The sequence below is a fragment of the Centruroides sculpturatus genome, unplaced genomic scaffold (genome assembly GCF_000671375.1).
Source record: "Centruroides sculpturatus isolate CEXI.00-Female unplaced genomic scaffold, Cexi_2.0 scaffold1083, whole genome shotgun sequence".
NCBI lineage: Eukaryota > Metazoa > Arthropoda > Arachnida > Scorpiones > Buthidae > Centruroides > Centruroides sculpturatus.
In genome coordinates, this window is record NW_019385252.1 from 107,094 (window position 1) to 128,531 (window position 21,438).

General features: G+C 29.7%; 1 protein-coding gene across 9 annotated transcripts in view; it reads left to right on the forward strand.

Annotated features, from left to right (window-relative positions):
• LOC111636733 (protein Gawky-like) overlaps positions 1 to 21,438 on the forward strand; it is a 273,290-nt gene that overhangs the window by 77,442 nt on the left and 174,410 nt on the right. For all 9 annotated transcript variants that reach the window (XM_023382051.1, XM_023382053.1, XM_023382045.1 and 6 more), the window contains 3 exons: positions 9,523 to 9,630; positions 14,424 to 14,468; positions 18,502 to 18,563. In XM_023382051.1, coding sequence (XP_023237819.1) covers positions 9,523 to 9,630; positions 14,424 to 14,468; positions 18,502 to 18,563 — 215 coding nt within the window. The remainder of the gene's footprint in view (positions 1 to 9,522; positions 9,631 to 14,423; positions 14,469 to 18,501; positions 18,564 to 21,438) is intronic.

The following is a 21,438-nucleotide window of genomic DNA, read 5'->3' on the forward strand; positions in this document are numbered from 1 at the left end:
AGACAAAAATAATATTAACAAGAACCTTAGCATCGACATCCATAAAAACTGGCTTCAATTATTAAAATAAAATAGAATGTTTATACAGTCGCAGGCGAGGCTGTGTGCAACACTCGGAGAAGGGTAATGTTACAAATTACGAGGCATGCGGGGGAGTCCGTCAAGTCGGGAAAAAAGAGGGGAGGGGAAGGGAGCGGGAAGTACGGACACACAAGTCACAACTATCGACGTAACAGACTGAAGAGGGGCGAAAGCCCGAAACGCGTTTCTGTAAGAAGTAAATGTAGGTAATGAAATTATTTGCCAAGTGTCTATAAATGCACCAAGTCGTAATATTTGTTTTAATTTTTACCCACTTGTCTCATGTTGCAAGGAAATAAAACGCCATCCTTGAAAATACCCAGGTCTTCAAATAAACCCCAGGAAATATGTACATTGTAAAAAAAAAGAATTCCCAGGATTTAATTGAGGAAATATGGAAATGCTTGTTTTAGGATATTTTTCATTTTCTCTAACCCATAAATCAGAAAATCCTACTCAATAATTAGTTTGGATTAGCAAGAATTCACTGGATTCATTATTTATTCATCTGAAGAGAGATTATGAATTCCATTGTGAATATGTACATGTGTACATAGTTGTGGATACAAAAAGAATACATACATACTAAATAAAAACTGAAATGAAATATCCTTAATTGATTCTTTCTCAATAATTTATAAATTTGAGATAAATTTCCACTTAAATCCTATTTTATAATGGATAAATAGCTTCGTTCAGTTTCAGATTTTCTTATAAAATCTAACAATTACTAAATGGAAGAATACTTCTCAGTGCTTGACAAGAAATGTCTGTCTTTTCTGAGATGGGAAGAATATATAATTATAGTTTTAGTTAAAATAATCAATAATAAATAAGTTTTAAAATAAATGTTGTATTGTTTCAAATGTTATTTCTTTGCACTTTTCATAATTCAAGAGGAAAACATATTTGATTTGAAATCCTTATAAAAAGCTTATGATCCAGGACAACTTCAGGGGTTGTCTGGGATCTCAGATCTTACAGGATCTATTATTCAAATTTTAAATTTCATAATAAGGTAAAAATTTTTTTCAGATTATTTAACTTTTCAACACAGATGAAACTTTTGCACTGTGAAGGCATTTGATACTTTTTCACTGTGCAAATATTTTGAGAAAAAAATATGCTGGGATCTATGGTACCCTGTACAGCCACTAATGTAGGCAATTTTTTTCATTAAGGCAACACTAGTGATTTCGCTGTCAGGTACACTGAAATGTCTGAAGGCTGTCATGACATTGCAGTCAATGTTTGTATACATCTTAACATAAAATTTTTCACTTTTTATATTTGTTTATCTATTTATTTACATGTTTTATTCCATTTCAAATAATTCATATGTAATTTTAATAGTAAAATTTAAAAAATAAAATGCAATACACGCGACCCCACCCAGCCCCTATAACATGGTAGATACGTTCCATTCTTTATGAAATCGATGTTATACAAGTCCTTAAATACATGAGCCAATCACAGCCCGGCACGTGTGCAGTTTATGGACTACGGCTGTTTGAAAGGTTTTCTTCCATAAAATTAATCGATTTTATACTAATTCAACTCAACATTTCCCAAATACGTATAATTTTTTGGGAATAATCCATATAAACTATGCTATGAACAAAAAATTGTAGCATTACTTACTGAGTGTGCATCGTTCGAAAATTTATTAAGTATAATTATTTTTATATTAATTTAGTTCCATTTCACTATCTAGCTCTCTTAAGTGATCAGTTTAAACAATTGTTATATTATGAAGATCTTTATAATGTGAGTGACAGTTAAAAAAATGATAGAATGAAACAGTTTGATTTTCAGCTTTAGAGAAGTTTAAGAAATTTAATGGTTTAGTTTTGAAAGAATAGAAACTGTTTATTAAAACATATTATAAAAACACTAAATTTTTTGCGTGGGCTTTTAAACTATAAACATCTATATTTTCAAAAAAAAGATTGTTTTCCTTAATGGTGGTATAGTAATACCTTGGTTTTTGTTGACTTCGGTTATTATTGGTTTTGGTTGATTTTTTTCGCAAAAAATTTGTCTCAGATTTCGTTGGTGTGCCCAAGCAACCTTGCTGCTGATTTTGCAAAAACAAAGGGTGATCCATGCGTTTTCTGGCTCAGTGTGGCATTATTTCGAATTTTGTGAGCTTTACCCCACGACGGCCCACCATTGGCCAATGGTTCTGTTCCCTGAACATTGGGAGTTCAGTTATGGGTTTGTGCTTTGCCAGGACAGGCTGGTCATGTGAAGTTTTTTGGGTTTTCTTTACGTCTGTAACACCTGAATAGGGGCCAATTACTCTTAAAAAAACCTCCCAGAAGGCATTATTCCTTGTGATACGATCATCCCAAATGCATACAAGTACTATTACATGACAATTATGTCACACATTACCACGGGAGGATATAGGCTTGAAGCTCATGTCCAACTAACTTCTACAAGACAAAACATTACCCCATGTGTCTAGCCAAACAATTCCATTGCTTTACTTTAGATTAGTCTTTTATATTAATTTTTTGCTTTTAGTATTTAACGCTATATTAATTCTCTATAAAATGTGTTTTTGGTATGTATTTTGGAGTGTCTAGAACGAATTAATTGGATTTACATTGATTCATATGTAAATAATTGCCTCGATTTATGTCGGTTTCGGATTTCGCCGATTGTTTTCGGATGAATTATCGACGAAACTGAGGTATCACTGTATTTATTTAGAAGACTTGTTAAGAAAGTTTCTTAATGATAAGATTGAACCATATTTGAAGAATTTTGCTCCAGTGAAAAGTAGGTTGAGTGGATTATTTATAACAAAATACTACTTTAAAAAACTCAGAAGAATTCAAACAAATCATTATTTTAAACTAATAATAAAAATCAGTTTAATGTTCACATAAATATAATCAACGATTTTTGTTAATTTTGTTAATTAAATGTTACACATATAGTAAAAATGTAAATATGTCACAAGGATTCATTACATGAATAGAAGCATTTAAAAGTATGAATATTTAAAATTTTAAAGTACAATAAATTGTTAGAACAATATTTTTGCAATTGAATTGAAATGTAAATATTTATCTCTTAAGTTCTTGTACTCTTCAAATGTTTACAATAAGAAATGTTCTAGAACTTAGAAGTTACAATAAATTTTTCAATTCAATTAAATGCATTTGTTGATTAAGAAAAATTCTGGTAGGTTTATCTTTGTCTTTAATTGTTAAGTTGTATAATTTTGTAGTTGCTCTAATGTTTGTCATGTTCTGAAGATTTGTAGGAATGAAACCAAATTGAATTTTTTGATAGAATGCAGAAACTGCAATGTAGTCCCCATGTCAATATGGAGAATAAGCCTACTGCACAAATGTGCTTCTCTTACCTCTAAATTAAGAGTTTTATGCTTAAGAAAAGCTATTCGTACTACACGCCACAGGAAATATTACTTTTTGAAAAAACTGATTTGAATTAGAAAATGAACTGTATGAAATACGGCCATGTTTACTAGAAGACGTGAATAGCAGAGTGATAAACTTAGCAGTCGAGTGACAGAAAGAATGCACAAGAATTATAAGAAGAAAATAGAATGGATAAAGAAATGTCAGCAGAGCAGAATTAGGCCGCAAGCCTCCGCGATTATATGCTGGGACAACATTACATCACCATGTATCAACGAGGCCTGCAAATTTAGCCCCAAATTTGTACCACCGTGTAAGCTCACATACGAAAAGATCATCCCTGACGTAGAACAAGCATTGGAAGGGCTAAGTGAAATTAAGAAAGAGGTATTCAGATGGAAAACGGCATGTAAAATAAAGGACGAATGTACAGTAAAAGAACAGGCCATAGCACAATATGGAAAAATATAAAAGAAAGTAAAAAATGGATGAATCTTAATAATATGATACTTACAAGAGCCAACAAATCGAAGGACATGGTGGTAATGAAAAGATCTACAATATGATGATTTTTATTAAAGTACATAAAAGAAACTCAATGTAAGACTTGCTCTGGAACAGTTACAAGCAAGAGTCAAATGCTTTTCTAACACAACCCTTGCAAAAGATCTTGGAATGAAGAAGATAGTAGTCACCTCTCCATCAGTTCAGATTTGTGAAGACACACAAACCAGAAAGAAGCATAAGACCAGTAGTTGATAAATGCTGCTCACTGACGATAATCCTAGAAAGGTTACTCAAAAACTTTATTAACACGCACATGCCTCCACGCTATTACAGCATAAAACAGCTAATAGAGTTGCTACAGAAAATGAAAAACACGAAACTAAAACAAGGAGGTTACATGACAGTAATAGATTTCAAGGCCTTATATCCCTTAATCAAACTAGAGCCATGTTTTTGCCATCTAAGAGACTTCCTAATGAGCAAGATTGGAAATGCAGAAAAATGAAAAAACAGGTACTGGAACTGATGGATCTTGCTACATATTCATTGATCTTTAACTTTAATGGAATAACTTACACACAACACAGGAGTGGCAATGGAAGTCCTGCTTCAGTTGTTTTGTGAGATGGTCCTAAGGACTTTAGAGAGTGTCATTTTACTTTACTGAAATATGCAGTACACATTCTAGTATATGCATGCTATGTTGACAACGTCTTGATTATCTGGAAAGAAAAACCAGACATTTAACATTTCATCAGAGACATCAATTCCAACAAATTCTGCCTAGAGCTTGAACCAGAGTAAGAGAACAATAAAAATGTACATTTCCTAGACATAGCAATAGAAATAGAGAATGGAGAGGAAATCACTACAAAAGTTTACAGAAAGCTGACTTATAACCTGCTATTAATACCATGGACCTCCCACAATTTGGCAAACTATAAAATAGCATCATTCTGGGTGCTTATAAAGAGAGCATACACACACTACAGTAAACCTCAAGACAGAATTAAAGAATTAGCTAGGCAGTGTGGTGTCAGCCAGAATACGATAAAGGTCGTTATTAACAAAACAAGAATACATGATAACGAAGGTTATGAGCAATTTACATATTGTAAACTAACTTAATATGACCAAAGAGAAGAATACACTATGTTGGAATACATGGCACCCCTAAGCAAAATTTACAAAGAAATAGGAGCAGCAACAAACAAAAAATAATTTTTTAAAAGGAATCCAACAATATATCAAATGCTGCATTCAGACAAGCAAGACATAGACAAGAAGCTGATACCAGGAGTTTATAGAATATGAATACAAGACGAAAGGAAACAAAAAGTACTATACTACGTCAGAGCCACAGGGAGGTCATTAAAAGAAAGGCTAAGAGCATAAAAGGAACATACAGAATGAGCAGCCAGTAACTGCACCGGCAATGTATGTTATAGCAGACTCGACAGAGGTCATAGTGGATTAGTAAAGAGCTAAAATAATACAAAAAGTTTCAGGACAAGAGACACCTGAAATATGCTAAAGTATGGCAAATACACAAGACAAACCAGTAAGGATTAGTGATAAACTACAGCGAGTCGAGTAAAGTCTCAGCAGCATGGAGAGTGGGCATAATATGATAATTTTAGTATGAAAAAAGGGACAAACAGTAGAGGAGGAGACACAATAGTGTCCTTCTTTATATTAGCAGTTGTGAATGTATATATTTATGTATTTGTGTACTTATTTATTTTATTTAGTATTTATTCACGTATTATATATATGTAGTTTGTGTATATTGGTACAACTAACCAGTATAGATTAATTTTTTTTGTACAAGCCTGCGCATTAGATAAGAAAATCCAAACGTTCAAATGTTCCAAAACAAAGTTTGTTATAGAAATCAGAATTATTCGATTTTTCTGTTTCTGAGGAAGGCCATTTAAAATGGCCAAAAACATTTGGAAAAGTGAATAAAAAGGCTAAATTTTAAGCATTTCTTTTTGTTTCGTGATATGAGTTTCATGTTAAGTTCTATTGAGGATTTGAAATTTCTTGAAGTTAGCAAATGATTATATTAAAAACACATACCTTCAAACCTCATTTAAGGAATGTAAATAAATTTTTAACTTCCAAAATGTTTTTGGGCAGAATTCCTCTAATCCTCAGAAGAATTATACAAACTACTAGTTTTTTTGAAGTGTTTGAATGTTAAGACTACAACTACAAACTTTCATATTTTTCAGTTCTTTAACAACTAAGTCTGTGTTTCCCCCTCCCTACAGTAACTGAAAATTCAAATTCTCAGCCAATCACACAGTTAAAAAATAAATAAATTATTTTTAACTAAAGCTATAGAAAATTCATTAATAAGAAAAAATTAGAACACAGCTATATTTGAAAGCTAAAACTTTTCAAAAGATAGAACTGTTTTTTCTGTTTTATGCATTTTTCCTGACGAGGGCCTCTGAAAGACGGCTGAAAACATTTGAACATTAAAGTTTATTTGTTCATTTACTGCTGGAATTAGCATTTAGGTGTGAATTTGTTTGTTTATGTAGACTTTGTTGTTATGCTTGATAAATGAAGACTAACAGGTGTGCAAGTTCCAAAATGTACTGGTGGTGGTTATGGGCAGAATTAATGTGGTTCAATAGGAAATCTCTCAATTCACAGAAACAAGGATTAAGTGTATGGAAGTCCGTAACTGTCATATACTTCTCATTGAATAATAATGTGTTACATACTTAATTTTTATTTGTTATTTATGTTTATTTTATTCTATTTTTCTGTCATTGTATTATTTGCAAATGCAAATTGTTTTTGTACAAAGTTCATCAACACCTAAAACTGGGGTGAAAATTATCACTATGTCAAGAACCTGTTAGCAGTGTACATGTCCATCACAACAGATTTTGTCTAACAGGAGTTCAATTTGTTTTAAATATTCACATTCTATTTTGAAGTGTTTCATCAAATTTTACCTGATGAAGAACTGTTCAAAAGCAATTGTGATAAACCGTATTTTCACGAAGCACACAACACGTACTTGCCATAGTGATGATTATTTTTGTACTTTTTCATTGAATTTTGTATGCTTTGGTTCTGTAATTGATGAAGAGCCTTATACTGGATCAAAAACGTTTTTGTGCATTAAAGCACTACTTGCTGAAGTAATTTAAGATGTTGAGTTTTTATCATTCAGAATTTTTAAATTAAAGAAAAGACAAATTTAGAGTTAATTAAGTTGCAAACCTGCAATTTCTGTTTACTGTGCATGTGTAGAATTAATATATAATAGTTATACATTACAATTGATCTATTAAATTTGTATGGAAGAGTTGATTGGCATGATCTAATTAGTGAAACTCATAATGTAGTTTATAAGGTAACTCAAGGTAAACAGAAGTTGCAGGTTTTTCTGAATTATTAAATTCATTGCTAATTATTAAGATTAATAAAGATTGCATAATTCTTGCATATTTTTTTATATCAAATTTCTTAGTTCAATCATTCTTGTTAAAACCTGAAATTAATTTATTTTGATTTTACTATTTATACTTTAGTTATTTTATACCTAGACCTCTTATCAAATAAAAGAACCTAGATGATATCAATATGAGTTTGTTTAGATATAAAATTGCTATTTCATAAATAAATCAAAATAATTGGCATCTAAATTGGTTGAAGCCCCTCATTATATATAGTACTGTTGATGATAAAATGTTGGATGTTAATAAGTACAAAACCACAAAAAAAGAAACAATATGTATGTCAACCAACTTCACTTATCTTTCAGGCATTTTCAGTTGAAATGTTACAATCTTCAGGGATATTAAAATTAAATGAGCAAAATTTAAATTTAAATGAACTATTCATTACCTCTTCAAGAAGAAGAATTTTATTGATTCAATAGAAAAATTCACATAAGAAGGCATTAAAGCTTTTTTAATGTGAATTTTTCTTTTGAATCAGTAAAATTGTTGGTGATATCCACTCTACATATTTGTTACTTAACAAGAATAGATTTTAAACAAATTAATGAATTTAAAAAAAAAACAAAAAAATATAATTTATCTTTCAGATTTCAAAATAGTTTGTAAAAGGAGGGTTATTTAAGGCAATTCCAAATGCCACGTGTTGAAATTGTGAGGAAAAGCATGGATGCATCTGATACAAAAATAGTTACCATAATTACATTAACCAGCCAAAGTTTGTGGATAAAGAAATTCTCAAAGATTGTTATAGTCACTAATTGACAAAAAACATTTTACATCATTTCAAAGGGAGTGTAGTGTTCTTTAATAAAGAGTTTAATCTACTCAGTTGTACATCTATTGTGACATTCCATTTTTCACCTCTACAAAAAAATATGCATTGAAATTTTGTTCTATTTAATTTTCTACTATTTTTGAGCAAGGTTAATGTTTTGACTGAAAATGCTTGAAATATAAAATTTTTTAAAATAAATATTTTAAAGAACTATAAAAATGTTCATAATTGATGAAATAGTTCCACAAATGACAGTGTACACCTAATAACGGCTGCTGCTGGAGTTAGGAGTTTATCCTTCCTGTAGTTGACTTGCATTGGAACCAACCATTAATTCACATATTAAAATTACAAAAATTGTAAAAAAAAACTTGTAAAATTGCTTATTCACATTTAATATTAAAGTAAATATTTTTAAGAACTATAAAAACATTAATAATTGATTAAATAATTCCCCAAATGACTAAGTAAATCATAAATATTTATTTTAGTCATTTGTGGAATTATTTCATCAATTATGAATGTTTTTATAGTTGTTAAAAATATTTACTTTAAAATTAAATGTGAATAAGCCATTTTACAAGAATAATTTAAGTTAGTTTACTTCATTGTTTTGTAGTTTCATATTTAGCTAATTGTTTTAAGTTCATTATCTACTATCATTGGCATCCATTGAATCAGTTTAATTGGCAAATAGTTTGAATCTATCAACTGATAGTGAATTTTGTTTTTAATTTATTGTTTTATTTCTGACTTTATAATGCTGTAAATATGCTCATGTTAGTAAAAAGTTAAATTTGAAATTTATTAACTCCAGTCAACAGTTCAATTCAGGATATCTAAGATTGGCACCTTAGCCACTGATCTTTAGACAAATTGATTTGTATATAATGAGTTATTAGCCTTAATATAGCCTATTATGTAATCCCAAAGATTGGAAATTTAAAGTTTTGATGATCTTATGGTATTATGGTATTTATTGTTAGTGTTTATTTGACTTATTTATATAGAAAATTTGATAAGTATGTTGGTATGGGAAATTCTTAGCAAATCACATTATTATTTTATACAAATTTTTGCTCACACAAGGGATCTTGTAATGTGTTTATTGCTTATGGCAGAGCTCTACTGTAATCTGTAACACTGCACTTTATAGAAAAATTATATATTTGGAGAATGATTAATAATTTGATCTAAATATATTTTGATTATTGTTAAGTATTGTATTTTATTTTTTGACATAACTTATATATGTACATAATTCTTCTTAATTCAGGAGGTGATTCAGGAGACGAAGTGTGTGGTGGGATTGGAGGAGGGGGGGAAGGAGTTTACAGTTGCAGTTCAGACACTGCAGGTCCCTTTCCAAGTGCCTATTTCAAAGGTAAGAAATATTTCATTTTGAATTACAGTAAAGCATCGATTATTTGAATATCAATCAACCAAAACATCTGGTAACCGAAAGTGTTTCAGTTGGCAAATTTAAATTTCTGCTAGTGCTGTGGCACTTCAATATTTGGCTATGTCTTGGGCTACTCCAATATTATTTTTGTTGATGTGCATGCTTTAGCTGGCAGCACTGACGTGACCATGAGAGGGTATTTAAGGACATGCCAGGATTTGAATGAATTTCAACATGGGATAGGTTAATATAGTTTTTCATACATAATCAGTTATCCAAACAACCCCAGTCCTGAATTGTTTCAGATAATTGATGCTCTACTGTATATGTTTGAGAATCTTTGATCTGAAATTTCAAAAACCAATAGCTTCCAAAATCTGAGTTTTTAGTGCTGACATGATATACCACAAATGGAAAATTTTATTTGGCACTGGAAAGGATAGCTGAAAGGCAAAAAGGTCTTGGGACCTTTTTCTGGGAGTCTTTCCTGAATGATTTTTGTCTGTCCAGTTGATAAATCTCATGAGAAATGTGTATATGTATATATATATATATATATATATATATAATCATTCATTCATTCAAAATTTAAACGAATATGCATTTTAATAAACCGATCAGTTAACAAAATAATTTTTGATATACAGTATTTACTTAAAGAACACATTTATGTGAATCTTTAAAAAATATTTTTTGTCTTTCTGCAGTAGGAAAAAAAATTTTTGAAAAATGTGTTCACATAGACATGTTTTGTTTTATTGATAAACTAATAAAATTCCTAAATAAGTGACATAAAAAAAAGAAGTCAAATCAGACTAATTTATTTAGATTAAAAAAAACAGGAAACTGAACAAAACATTTTAAATTGAAATGCACAGAACTTATGTTGACATGAAGCAGATCTTGCATAAAATTGAAAATGTTAGTAAATAATTTAATTTAAATTTGACAGAGATTATCAAGGTTTTCATTGGTATATTTAGTGACCAAAACAATGATAACAGTTCTAGATAACAGGACCACTGATTTCAGACTAAGACTGAAGCTGTCATCAATAACCTTGTTCAAGAGTAAAGAATGTCCCGATACTGCTCATACTGATAGTGTATTTATACTTTCCTTCCATACTGGGTATTTTTGTACTTGATACTTTTGGTCTGATACCAATACTGGTATTGATATTTTACTTTGGGTGTTGGATCTGGTATTATTACATTTTTCACAAACAGGTAAGGTCTGCCTGAAACTGGATTTTGCAGCAAAATCAGAAACTGAAATTTAATTTTACACTATTTATGGTTAAGTTAGACTTATAAAAAAAAGTATTAATGACCAAAAGTCAATAAATGTATTATGTCAAATTTCATCCCAGGGATCTATATATGCTTAGTTCTGATTACTGTTTATAAATATTTAGTTAAACATTATGCAGTACTTTTGTTTGTTAATTAACTTGGATCATCGGGGATGTTTAAAATGAGGTACAACTTGTATATTCTTGTTTGCACTGACATTTGTAAAATTTGAACACAATAAAGAACTTTCAATGTAATGACAGTTTTCACAAACTATTTTTTGTCCACCATATCCCATATATAGTAGTACCCATAGAGCCCATTCATGGGACTAGATCTGGGGCTTCTTTTGTCTACATAAGATATCTATAAGAGTGTAAAATGAAGTACTGACTGATGCACTGGCTTCTGAACCAGATTGCCAGGACTTAATTTACTAGAGTAAGCAAGAAAATATTAATTGCTGCACTGGTACCTACTGAGCTTTCATTGTAATGAGTACGGTACACCTATCCCTCTTCTTACAGTCTATTTTATGCAATTTTGAAATCACTTGATTTGACAAAAGAAAACTCATACTATTTTTACACAATTGATTCCTTAACATGGGGAAAATACGGTTTATTTGAAAATTAAAAAATTTTTTTTTGTTAAAATTGTGTTGTTGTTAAAAAGTTCATTTTTATTGAAATCATGAATTAGTTTTTTTAAGCACAGTACAGTACTATAAGTACAGTACATCAGAGAATGCAGTATGTTGATTTTGTTTCCTGTACTACTTTGCATTTACTATATTTATGTGCAAATAATGTTAATGATAAATGATATCAGAATAAGAAAAGCTTGTTTCTTTTGTAAATTGCTTATTTTTGTATTCTATTGAAGTTGTGGATCCTATCATGCATTTTTCTATGGGATATATGTATACATGAAATTTTTGTTTACATGGTATTCTTTGGAACCTATCCACTACACCAGTGTTTCTCAACCTCTAATGAATCGTCACCCCCTTCAACATAGTATCGCCCCCTTCAATAAAACAGTTGCATAGTATCGCCCCCTTCACTACAAAATTTCGATGCCAAGGAACAAGGCTAACGCCAAATTCGTACTGCATTGAATAGACTAGTGACTAGTATAATGTTATTTGTTTAGTTATTGTACGATATAACAAATAAAATATCTAATTATTCTTAATATAATGTTTTACTATATCGCCCAGAAAATTGTTTTTGCCCCCAAAATATAAATTGTTACTAATCGCCCACTCAACTTGGAAAAACGCTCACATGGAGGTGATATCGCCCCCGTTGAGAAACACTGCACTACACAAAAAGGATAGATATACCTTGTCAGCAGTAAAAACAAATGGAAGGTGGCATGACAGACTGAACAGTGACAGCTGGCAAGTTTTCCAGTTTTGATACACAAGGCTGATACTGGCTGTTATTGATACTTCAAAACTATTCATGATACTGGTATCATCAAAACTTAAATAAGAGACATTTTTCAAGAATTTCATGTTCTTCATCTTTAGCACAAGCCAAAATATCTGATTAAATTAGATATCAGAGGTATATTTCTTTCCTCTTAGAGCCAAAATTTCAATAGAAATTAAATTTCAAATTAATAATTAAAAATCAAGGAATGAAAGTTTGCTTCTTGAATTTTAATTATTAATTTGGTCCAAGAACCACCATTTCACAACATTCTTTAACTATTTTCAATTTATGGACATTTAGGAGGTACAGGTAACCCCCCGTATAACACGGGAGTTACATTCCAAAAAATTGCCGTGTTATGTGAATCCATGTTATATGAAACAAAGAACTATTGTGAAAAGGGGGGTTAGGTTCCTAAAATTTAAAAAAACATACTGTTAAATCCTTATTTAAATCAGATTTATTACTCATTTTTTTCATAGGTAAAAAAATACTTATTTATTATTTAAGTAAATATTTTACCAGAGGATTATTCATCCTATATGATCTCAGCATGAGCATCATCAACTGTTGCAGAGCAACTGCTATTAACCAAATACTCCTGTTGCAAAGCAACCACTATTAATGAATGCACCCAAAAACTGTTACAGTTTTTGGGTGCGTTCATTAATAGCNTAATAATTATGATATACTTTGAAATTTATATTGATTAAATATTGGTACAGAAGTTTAGTTATTTGGGAAGCCAAATCAGCAATGATGGAGATATGAGTGAAATAGTAGAATTAATAGAATTGTCATAGGTTGGCCAAACTTCAATAAACTAAAAGAAATTTGGAAAAGTAACTGTTACTCTGTACAAAAATGAGGTTATACAATTTAAATGTTGGGAAACTGTTCTGTGTTGTTTTGAAAATTGGAATATAAATGAAAACCAACTAAGGAAACTAGCCTCTTTTGAAACTAAATGCTTGCAATGGATTTCTGATGTGGGATGACAAAATCACAAATTAAGAAATATATAGGAGAATACAAACCTCCCAAAATAGCAGTAATACTCAATGAGCAAAGTGGAAATGGATTGATCACATAATGAGGATGATGAACAACTGTTAAAACAAGTGCTTTAATGGATTCCCATGGGCAAAAGAAAGGGAGAAAGACCAAAAACTACCTTCAAGAGAAGTAATGAACTTGAACTACAGTGATAGAGGAAGATGAGAGAATTTCATGCTGGCCTCATTTGTTGAATAACACAAAGATACTACTGCTACTACTAGATTTTTTCTGGAAATATAACAAATAAGTACAGTATCAACAAGATGTTTTCATAAAAAATTATTGATACAAAAAAAATTTTACTTAACTGTTTTTATTGTAATCTGAAATTAAAGAAAACTATATTATAAAAACTTAACTGAAAAGTTTGTTTGTTTTTAACTTTACATTTTATTAGTTTTTATTTAATTCTGTATTTCTTAAAATGCACTTAAAAATTCCTTAAAATTTTGGCAAGTGGTAGATTTTAAGTTATATGCTGAATCTGGCACATATAATAGTGCAGTTTGCCAACATTACTCTTACTTTGTAGTTTTTATTTATTTATTTTGGATTATACAATAAGAAGCATAGGAAAATACTTTATATTTTACATATTACATTTTTATCTAAACAGCTGTGTTTATTTCAAATTAAAAAACATTCTAAATTCTAATAAAAAAATTTTTCATTTACTCACACTACTAATTATGAAATGTAATTAAATATCAAATATTTAATTCCATTTTATGGTTTGTTTGTGCATTTGTTTTGTGTTTTAATTGTTTTATAGCATAAACAGGATAAAATGTAATTTATTTTATAATGGAAAAAGTTATGATAGTATATTTATTATAATGAAATTAACTAGAATCTGTTTACATGCTTACATTTATTTTTTCATTGTCTATTGTTTAGAGAATTAAACTTGTGGGTAATGAAATTATAATTTTATTTGAAATGTCTAATTTATTCAAAATGTATTCCTTTTTTCAAATAGGAAATGGAAGGTGGGCCTGAAAGTTATTTTGACAAAGAACAAGAGGTATAGTTTTTTTTATATATATAAAAATTTTAAAATATCTTTTAAAAAATCAATTCCATTGCACTTTTTATAAAGTTTTATGAAAGTTGCAATTAAATTTCTGGTATTAAATGATTTTATAATCGGATATACAATTGACTCAATAGAAGGAATAGATAAGAATTTTCGAATTAATGAAATGAGGAATAAAAATTTCTATTACTTTGGGATTTGTAAATATTCAAATTATTGTATTTTTTTCTAATACGTCTCCAGACATTTATTTGTCTGAAGGGAAATCAGGAGATACTTATTGTAGATGAGGTACTTATTTTGTAATTGCATTTGAAGGGTTCCTGATTTCCAATAAATGCCTCCCCAAAATTTGTTGATACCAGTACAATAACCTTGCCACAAATAAGGTATTGTAATTATGTACTTTATTGAATGGAAAGAAAATAATGTGTAGAAAATTGGCACAATAAGAACAAAATCATAAATGGTAAGTTACTCATATTTGTCAGTGTGTCTGATACACCCTTACACTGGTGATCACTTTGATATATCATCTGCACTACTGCTAACAGCATCATCATTGCTATCAATTAGCATCAGATTTGACTCAAATTTTTTTTGGTCTGTCTTCAGATTGGCAGAAAGTTCTGGCTCTCATTTTTCCTGTCCCATCTGTGGAAGTAGTACAGCACCTTCAGGATATAGATGGGCTTCATGAAAGCAGTGAATTAAATTGTCTTCTGTTCCATTTTCATTTATCCCAATACTACATGATTTTGAACAATTTGCATATTATTTCATTATTCAATTCTGTCCAACTTCCTTTACGCACGTGACCATGGTATGAAGACTGAGCTTTTGAGTATTTTTTTTTTTACAGTATTAAATGCTAGCCGTTTTTTGTAAAACTCACATTAGTTATCTTTGAAAGGTTTTATCCACATGATGTCAGCAGCTTTGATATATTTGTTGTAGCCATCAGGTTGAGGTGCAGTTGAGTTTTCATAATTTTTTAGCTCTTGTATTTTTTATTGGCTAATATGGCATCTGAATGAGTCTCAGACCAATAAGCTGCTGCATTCAAAGTCCAGCATTTCTATCACTGCTTTTTCCCACTCAATGGTTACTTTGTCATTCATCCACTCATTCAACAAAGATTGACAACCATACTTGGGACATTTTAAAGATGCTTAATCTTGTTCAGTTGAAAGATAATGGATGGTTTTGTTATGTGCCATTTACTTTTTACTAAGAATGACAGTCAAATTTGCTTTCATTTCCTGTTCTCTTAAGGCAGTTCTAGATTGTTTTTCTTCAACAGTTGTTTCCAACTGTAGCAAAGAATAGACCATTCCATCCATTACAATAATATTTTTACCAGTATTTGAAATTTTTTGTTTTTTGATTCACTAGCTGACAAACATGAAGTTGGTTGAGTTCATTTTGTAATGATTAGAGAGATGTCCTTTTTCAACAATAATGGTTTTTCTCCTCAGAAACAAGTTGCTTTGTTTCATAAATTTTGTGAGCCACCCACTCCTGGCAGAAAGAACCTATGAAAGTATTGCTAGTGTTATTGCATTTACCACCAATGACAAATCTTTCTCCTTGATCATATACCTTTACTTTTTTTCTGCCAACTTACTATATAGCTTTTTGACCTGCTCCTTTATCTCTTTCCAATTTCCATTTGCTTACGTATTGGTTTTCTCCATTCATGAATCTACTTCAGATCTTAAGTTTTCTTTTAGCTAGTGGTTACAAAGTGCCTCCATTTCTTTAACTATGTTTATTAAAACTGAGCAGTAAAAGATGCATGAGAAAACATATGGACGATTTAAAAATTTTTAATGATTGATTTCAAACATTGGTACTCTGAGAAAATTTTAAAATTTATTGTGTTCTCATAGATCTTTTGGTTCACAGTTTAAGCTAAAAGTTGTAATTACTGATGATTGAAATCAAACCTCTGTATATACTTAATAGCTGAAGTACTGTGCATACATGCCAAACAAATGCTGTGCAAAAAAACTACTGTTAAAAATTATTTGATTGAATGCCAACTATGTACTTTTTGCAGTTATCAACATTCCAAAGTTATTACCATAGGAATATTCTTTTTAAATTTGCAAGTTTCCATCACTCAAATAAATATCTGGGTGTTTATTTGACTGAATGGGAAATCAGGAGACACTGGAGATAACTGCTATTGCAGATAGGTTATTATTAGTGAAAGTACAGTATTAATGTAAGAAACTGTTACATGAATTTGACATTGTTTGTTTATTGCTATCTACTTGTCATTCTTGTTAATGCACTTGATTACCTCAAACTTATTTTTACATGAGACATTCTAGAAAAGTCCATTTTAAAGTTTTCTCCAAGAGTGCTATTTATAAGATTTGATTGCTTAATTCATATTCAAGAACACATGAAATGTGTTTAAATTTTTGCATTGTGGCTTTGGCATTCTAGTTTCTAAAACTCATTAGTCAATGAAACAACAGAACACTATCTTCAGATCACTAAACTATTTCAGCTTGTTGCAAAACTCTTACTTTGTTTAAAATGATATGTTATTTATGCAAATATCTTTGACATTAGGTGTGTAAATATTTTAATGTATGTATTATATTTGTGTATTGTTAAAAGTTCAATAATAATTTTGTGGATTTGATTATTTCAGGATCAATAATTTTTTGACAACAGTTACAAAATATTCCACTTTTGCTCAGGTTCTACTGTACATGAATCCCAAGTACAAATAGTGCATTCAAATTATTTTTTAGATATAAATATAACACTTATAAAACCAACACCTGCACATAACAAGAAAAAAGGAAAAATTTACAAACTCTATGTGAAATAGACATCCTCAGGTAGATACAATATTGAACAAATGGCTATTTGGTTTCTGTATTGTATATACCTGAGGATGTCTATTTCACATAGATGAAAACATTTGTAAATTTTTCCTTTTTTCTTGTTATGTGCAGGTGTTGGTTTTATGAGTGATTATTTATACAAATCCAGTTTTTGAGATATATTTTTTAGATATACTGCTTATTAGTTTTGTCTGAATCAGAGGCACAAAAGTACTTACTAAATATTATAGAAGCCTTAATTATTTTTATAGTTTTTCAAAGTACAGTAGAGCATCAATTATCCAACTCAATTGGGGACTGGGATTGGTCGGATAACTGAAAAAATTGATAACCAAAAGTATGAAAAAATCCATTATTAGTATAGTATATTAGTATATCCCAGGTAATTAGTATATTAGTATATTGCTATTAACCTACTTCATGTTGAATGTACATCAATGTTAAGCCTAACAAAATTTTGTTTTAAATAATAATTGTTGGTATTGTATCATTAAAAATTATTTTTAAATTATTTTATTGCTCACAAAACAACCAACCACTCATAATTAGAAAATTAAGGCTTGTTTAAATACTGGTCTCCCTTTCATAGTTGAGCCAATGTTGCTAGGTAAAACATGCAAAAATTTAACAAAAATGATATTAAAGTAGCCAAGACATAGACAAATGTTGTAGCGCCATATCACTAGCGGACATTTGAATTTGCCAACTAGAACGTTGTCGGTTAACCGATGTGATGGTTGATCGGGGGTCAGATAATCGATGCTCTACTGTATTAGTTTTACGAATTATAGTTCATGGAGATTGGTATGAACTTTATTATTATAAACAAATTCTGCTTTGTACATTTTAATGTATAGCTTTAAAAAAAAGATATCAATAGCTGCAGATATGATTATGAAATCAAATCTGCAGCTATTGATATCTTATTTTTTAAAATCTTTACTAAAATTTATAATTAACAAATTTAAGCAAAAAGGTGATCTTGTTTTAAGTGGAAAAATGAATTGTTTATAGAAACAAACTGAATTGTGCATGTTCTGATTTTGGCAATAAAGATAACAACAACAATCAAATTTTGTAACAGTAAACAAATTATGTATTGCTTTATTTCTATTGGTGTATTAAATAATGAAATATTTAAAATTTTAATTTAGATAGCTGATAGGCACAACCAGTTAACAGAAGGTAGTGAGACATATAGCTTAGATTATCCTAGGTAAGTACATATTATCTTATTCAATATAATTAAGAAATTTAGCTTTATTATTATTATTGAGTTGTTGCAGAGTTTCGTACATGGATATACTTTGTGTGTGTGTACATACTGGATCAACATCAAAGCGTAACGAAAGAAAAAAGTTTTGTTTATGTGCTGCTTGTGTATGTGTATCTATGTTTAATAATTTCCTGATTATGCGATGTGTTTAGTATGGCCTTCTTTGGTGACATATATGCTTTTGAAGCCTGACTTTTGTATAATGTATGTGATATGAATGCTTGAGCAAGATGCTTTATTTTGTGAAAAAGTTCAAAGTATTCATTAATTTTTTTCTAGTGTATGTATTTTTTATGTTGAGTGTTTGATATAACTATGTCTATGATGTATTTGATTTTTGTTTTGTTAATGAATGTGAATGTCTGATGTGCCTTAATGGATTGTTTTGTCTATGATTATGGTACAGTTATAGTATATTATTTTGTGTGTGAGGTTTTCTATGACTGTATGAGGTGTGTAGTTGTAATAGGGTTCCTGGGTGTGTAAGAAGTTTGTGGACAAGCGTTTGATGTATTATTTGCTTTTTGGTTAGGTCAATGTAAACAGTTTGTTTCTGTTAGAAGCTTGCAACATGATATGATTTTGTAGTCTCCAGCATCAATGTTGCATTTCCTACAGGTGTCATTTGTGAGTGTTATGTCTTTTAAGATGTACCTTCTGTAATTTCTTGTATTTATGATCTGGTCATGTATTGCAGTTGTGACCCCTTTTGTCTCTCCAAAGAAACCTCCATGAGTCACCCAGCAGTTTGATGCATTTCTGTGAATGTTGATCCTTGCTGAGATTGTTAGTTTTTACTGTGATTACAAACTGCTTGATATATTTTGTGAAATGTGTAGTGCATTAGATCCAGACCTGTGTTGAATAGGTTTAATGGTGTAGTGTTTTTGCCTGCAAGAATTACGGTTTTTATATTTTTTTTATTATTATTTATATCAAAGTATTTAAATTATCAAAAATCTTTGTTTAAATGATTATTTATTTGTATGTTTATACTGTGTTGCTAATTATTTATATGTGAATTTATTTAATAATAATGAGAATCAGTTTGACTGCATTCTTATATAATTCTGAAATTTATATCTTTGAATTTAAGCTTAAGGATGATATGGTTTATATGTATTTAATAATCACTATAATAATTTATTATATAGTGAATTATCTTTATTACTGATAATGCATACATACAGTTCAGTTGTTTAAATTTGTTGAGTTCACATATTATATTTAATTATTATAATTTACATATATTTAAAATTACTTTTCTAGATATTTTAAACAGTTTTATATATTTTATAATAGCTTTAACACTGTTGAAAAAATCAAAAATATTGAAAGAATTAAAAATATAATCAGCTTTTAGAAATGAAATAAAAATTATTTTAAAAGTAAGAAGTCAAATATATAGAATATTTAACAAGTCGACTGCTGTAATGATAAAAATTTCTGTAGTCTGAGGCCAGGCCTTTTTATTTGTTAACCTATTTTATCTATAATTATTAAACAACAGTCACACTCAATATGGCAGTTTTTTTAAAAATAAGATTATGAAGTGTAAAGCAAGTGTGCCTTGCATGGCCTAGGTAAGATAATTTTCATGTTGACTCCATGTGGTGCACATGTGCCTCACAGTTATACACCTCTGAATTTGAATATTCTAGGAAAAAGCTTTCATTGTACACTACATGTTTGTTCAGTCTGTATTGTTTATTTGTATATAACTACAGGTATCTAAAAGCAAATTAAAAATGCATTATTATTGAACAGGCTCATTTGGGAGCATTGCTGAACATCATTTTGTCAAATCAAGAAACTTTTGAAAGTTTGTCTGAAAGTTACAAAGCAAGTAGTGGTTATTCTGAATCTTTTGATTCTTCTGGCTTCCTGTGCAAAAAAAGAAAAAAGTATGCAAATCTTCAACTGCTGTTCTTGTTGAACCCAGAAGATTTCAAATATCCACTTGAAATATTACTCAAATTAATAATGTAGCATACAATCAGATTGATTCTGGTAGTGGTGCTTTCACCCACATTTTTTTATATTATTTACTGAAGATATAAATACAACAAAATAAAACGAATACAAATAAGTCAATAATGCCACATATGTATTTATTTTTATTCTCATTATTAGGCTTTAAGAATTCCAGTTATAACTGGGCCAACACAAATAATATGTTAACTAGGCTGTCTACTTTTGTTACACAAAACATTTATATTCTAACATGATGCAATTGTGTACGACTTTGAGTAAAATACTACATATGAGACACATGTGCAATGTGGCCTATTCAGTTATGAGCACTATGAATCATATGTGCTTCACATGGCAGTTATCATGTTAAATTGCATGGGGATACCATTGTTGATTGAATTATGTGCATTTTTTTTAAGTATGTAAACTTTTATGTAATTATCATTAACTTCAGCATAAATGGCAATCCACAGTTATTTATTATTGTTAATCAGTACTTTAAATTTTTTAAATTTTAAGTATTCTGTTATAGATATTTTCTTCATTACTTGTTAAATAATAAAGAATATATACAATAGAATCTTGTTTTAAAGGAGTGCTTGGGCTGCTGAAAATTATCCATTGTTCCAAGAATCTGTTATTTCATGAACAATAGATTTCCTGCAGACTCAGGAAAATATGTGTTGTTCAAAAAAAATTTTTTTTAGCTTCCTACATATAAGAAGAAATATCAGTACTTGAAATTATTCAGTCTGTTGAGATTGTATTTAGTCTCTTCAGAGTCTCTGTTACAAGATCTATATAATGCATACATGTGTACAACAAAGCTAACCAAAACTAT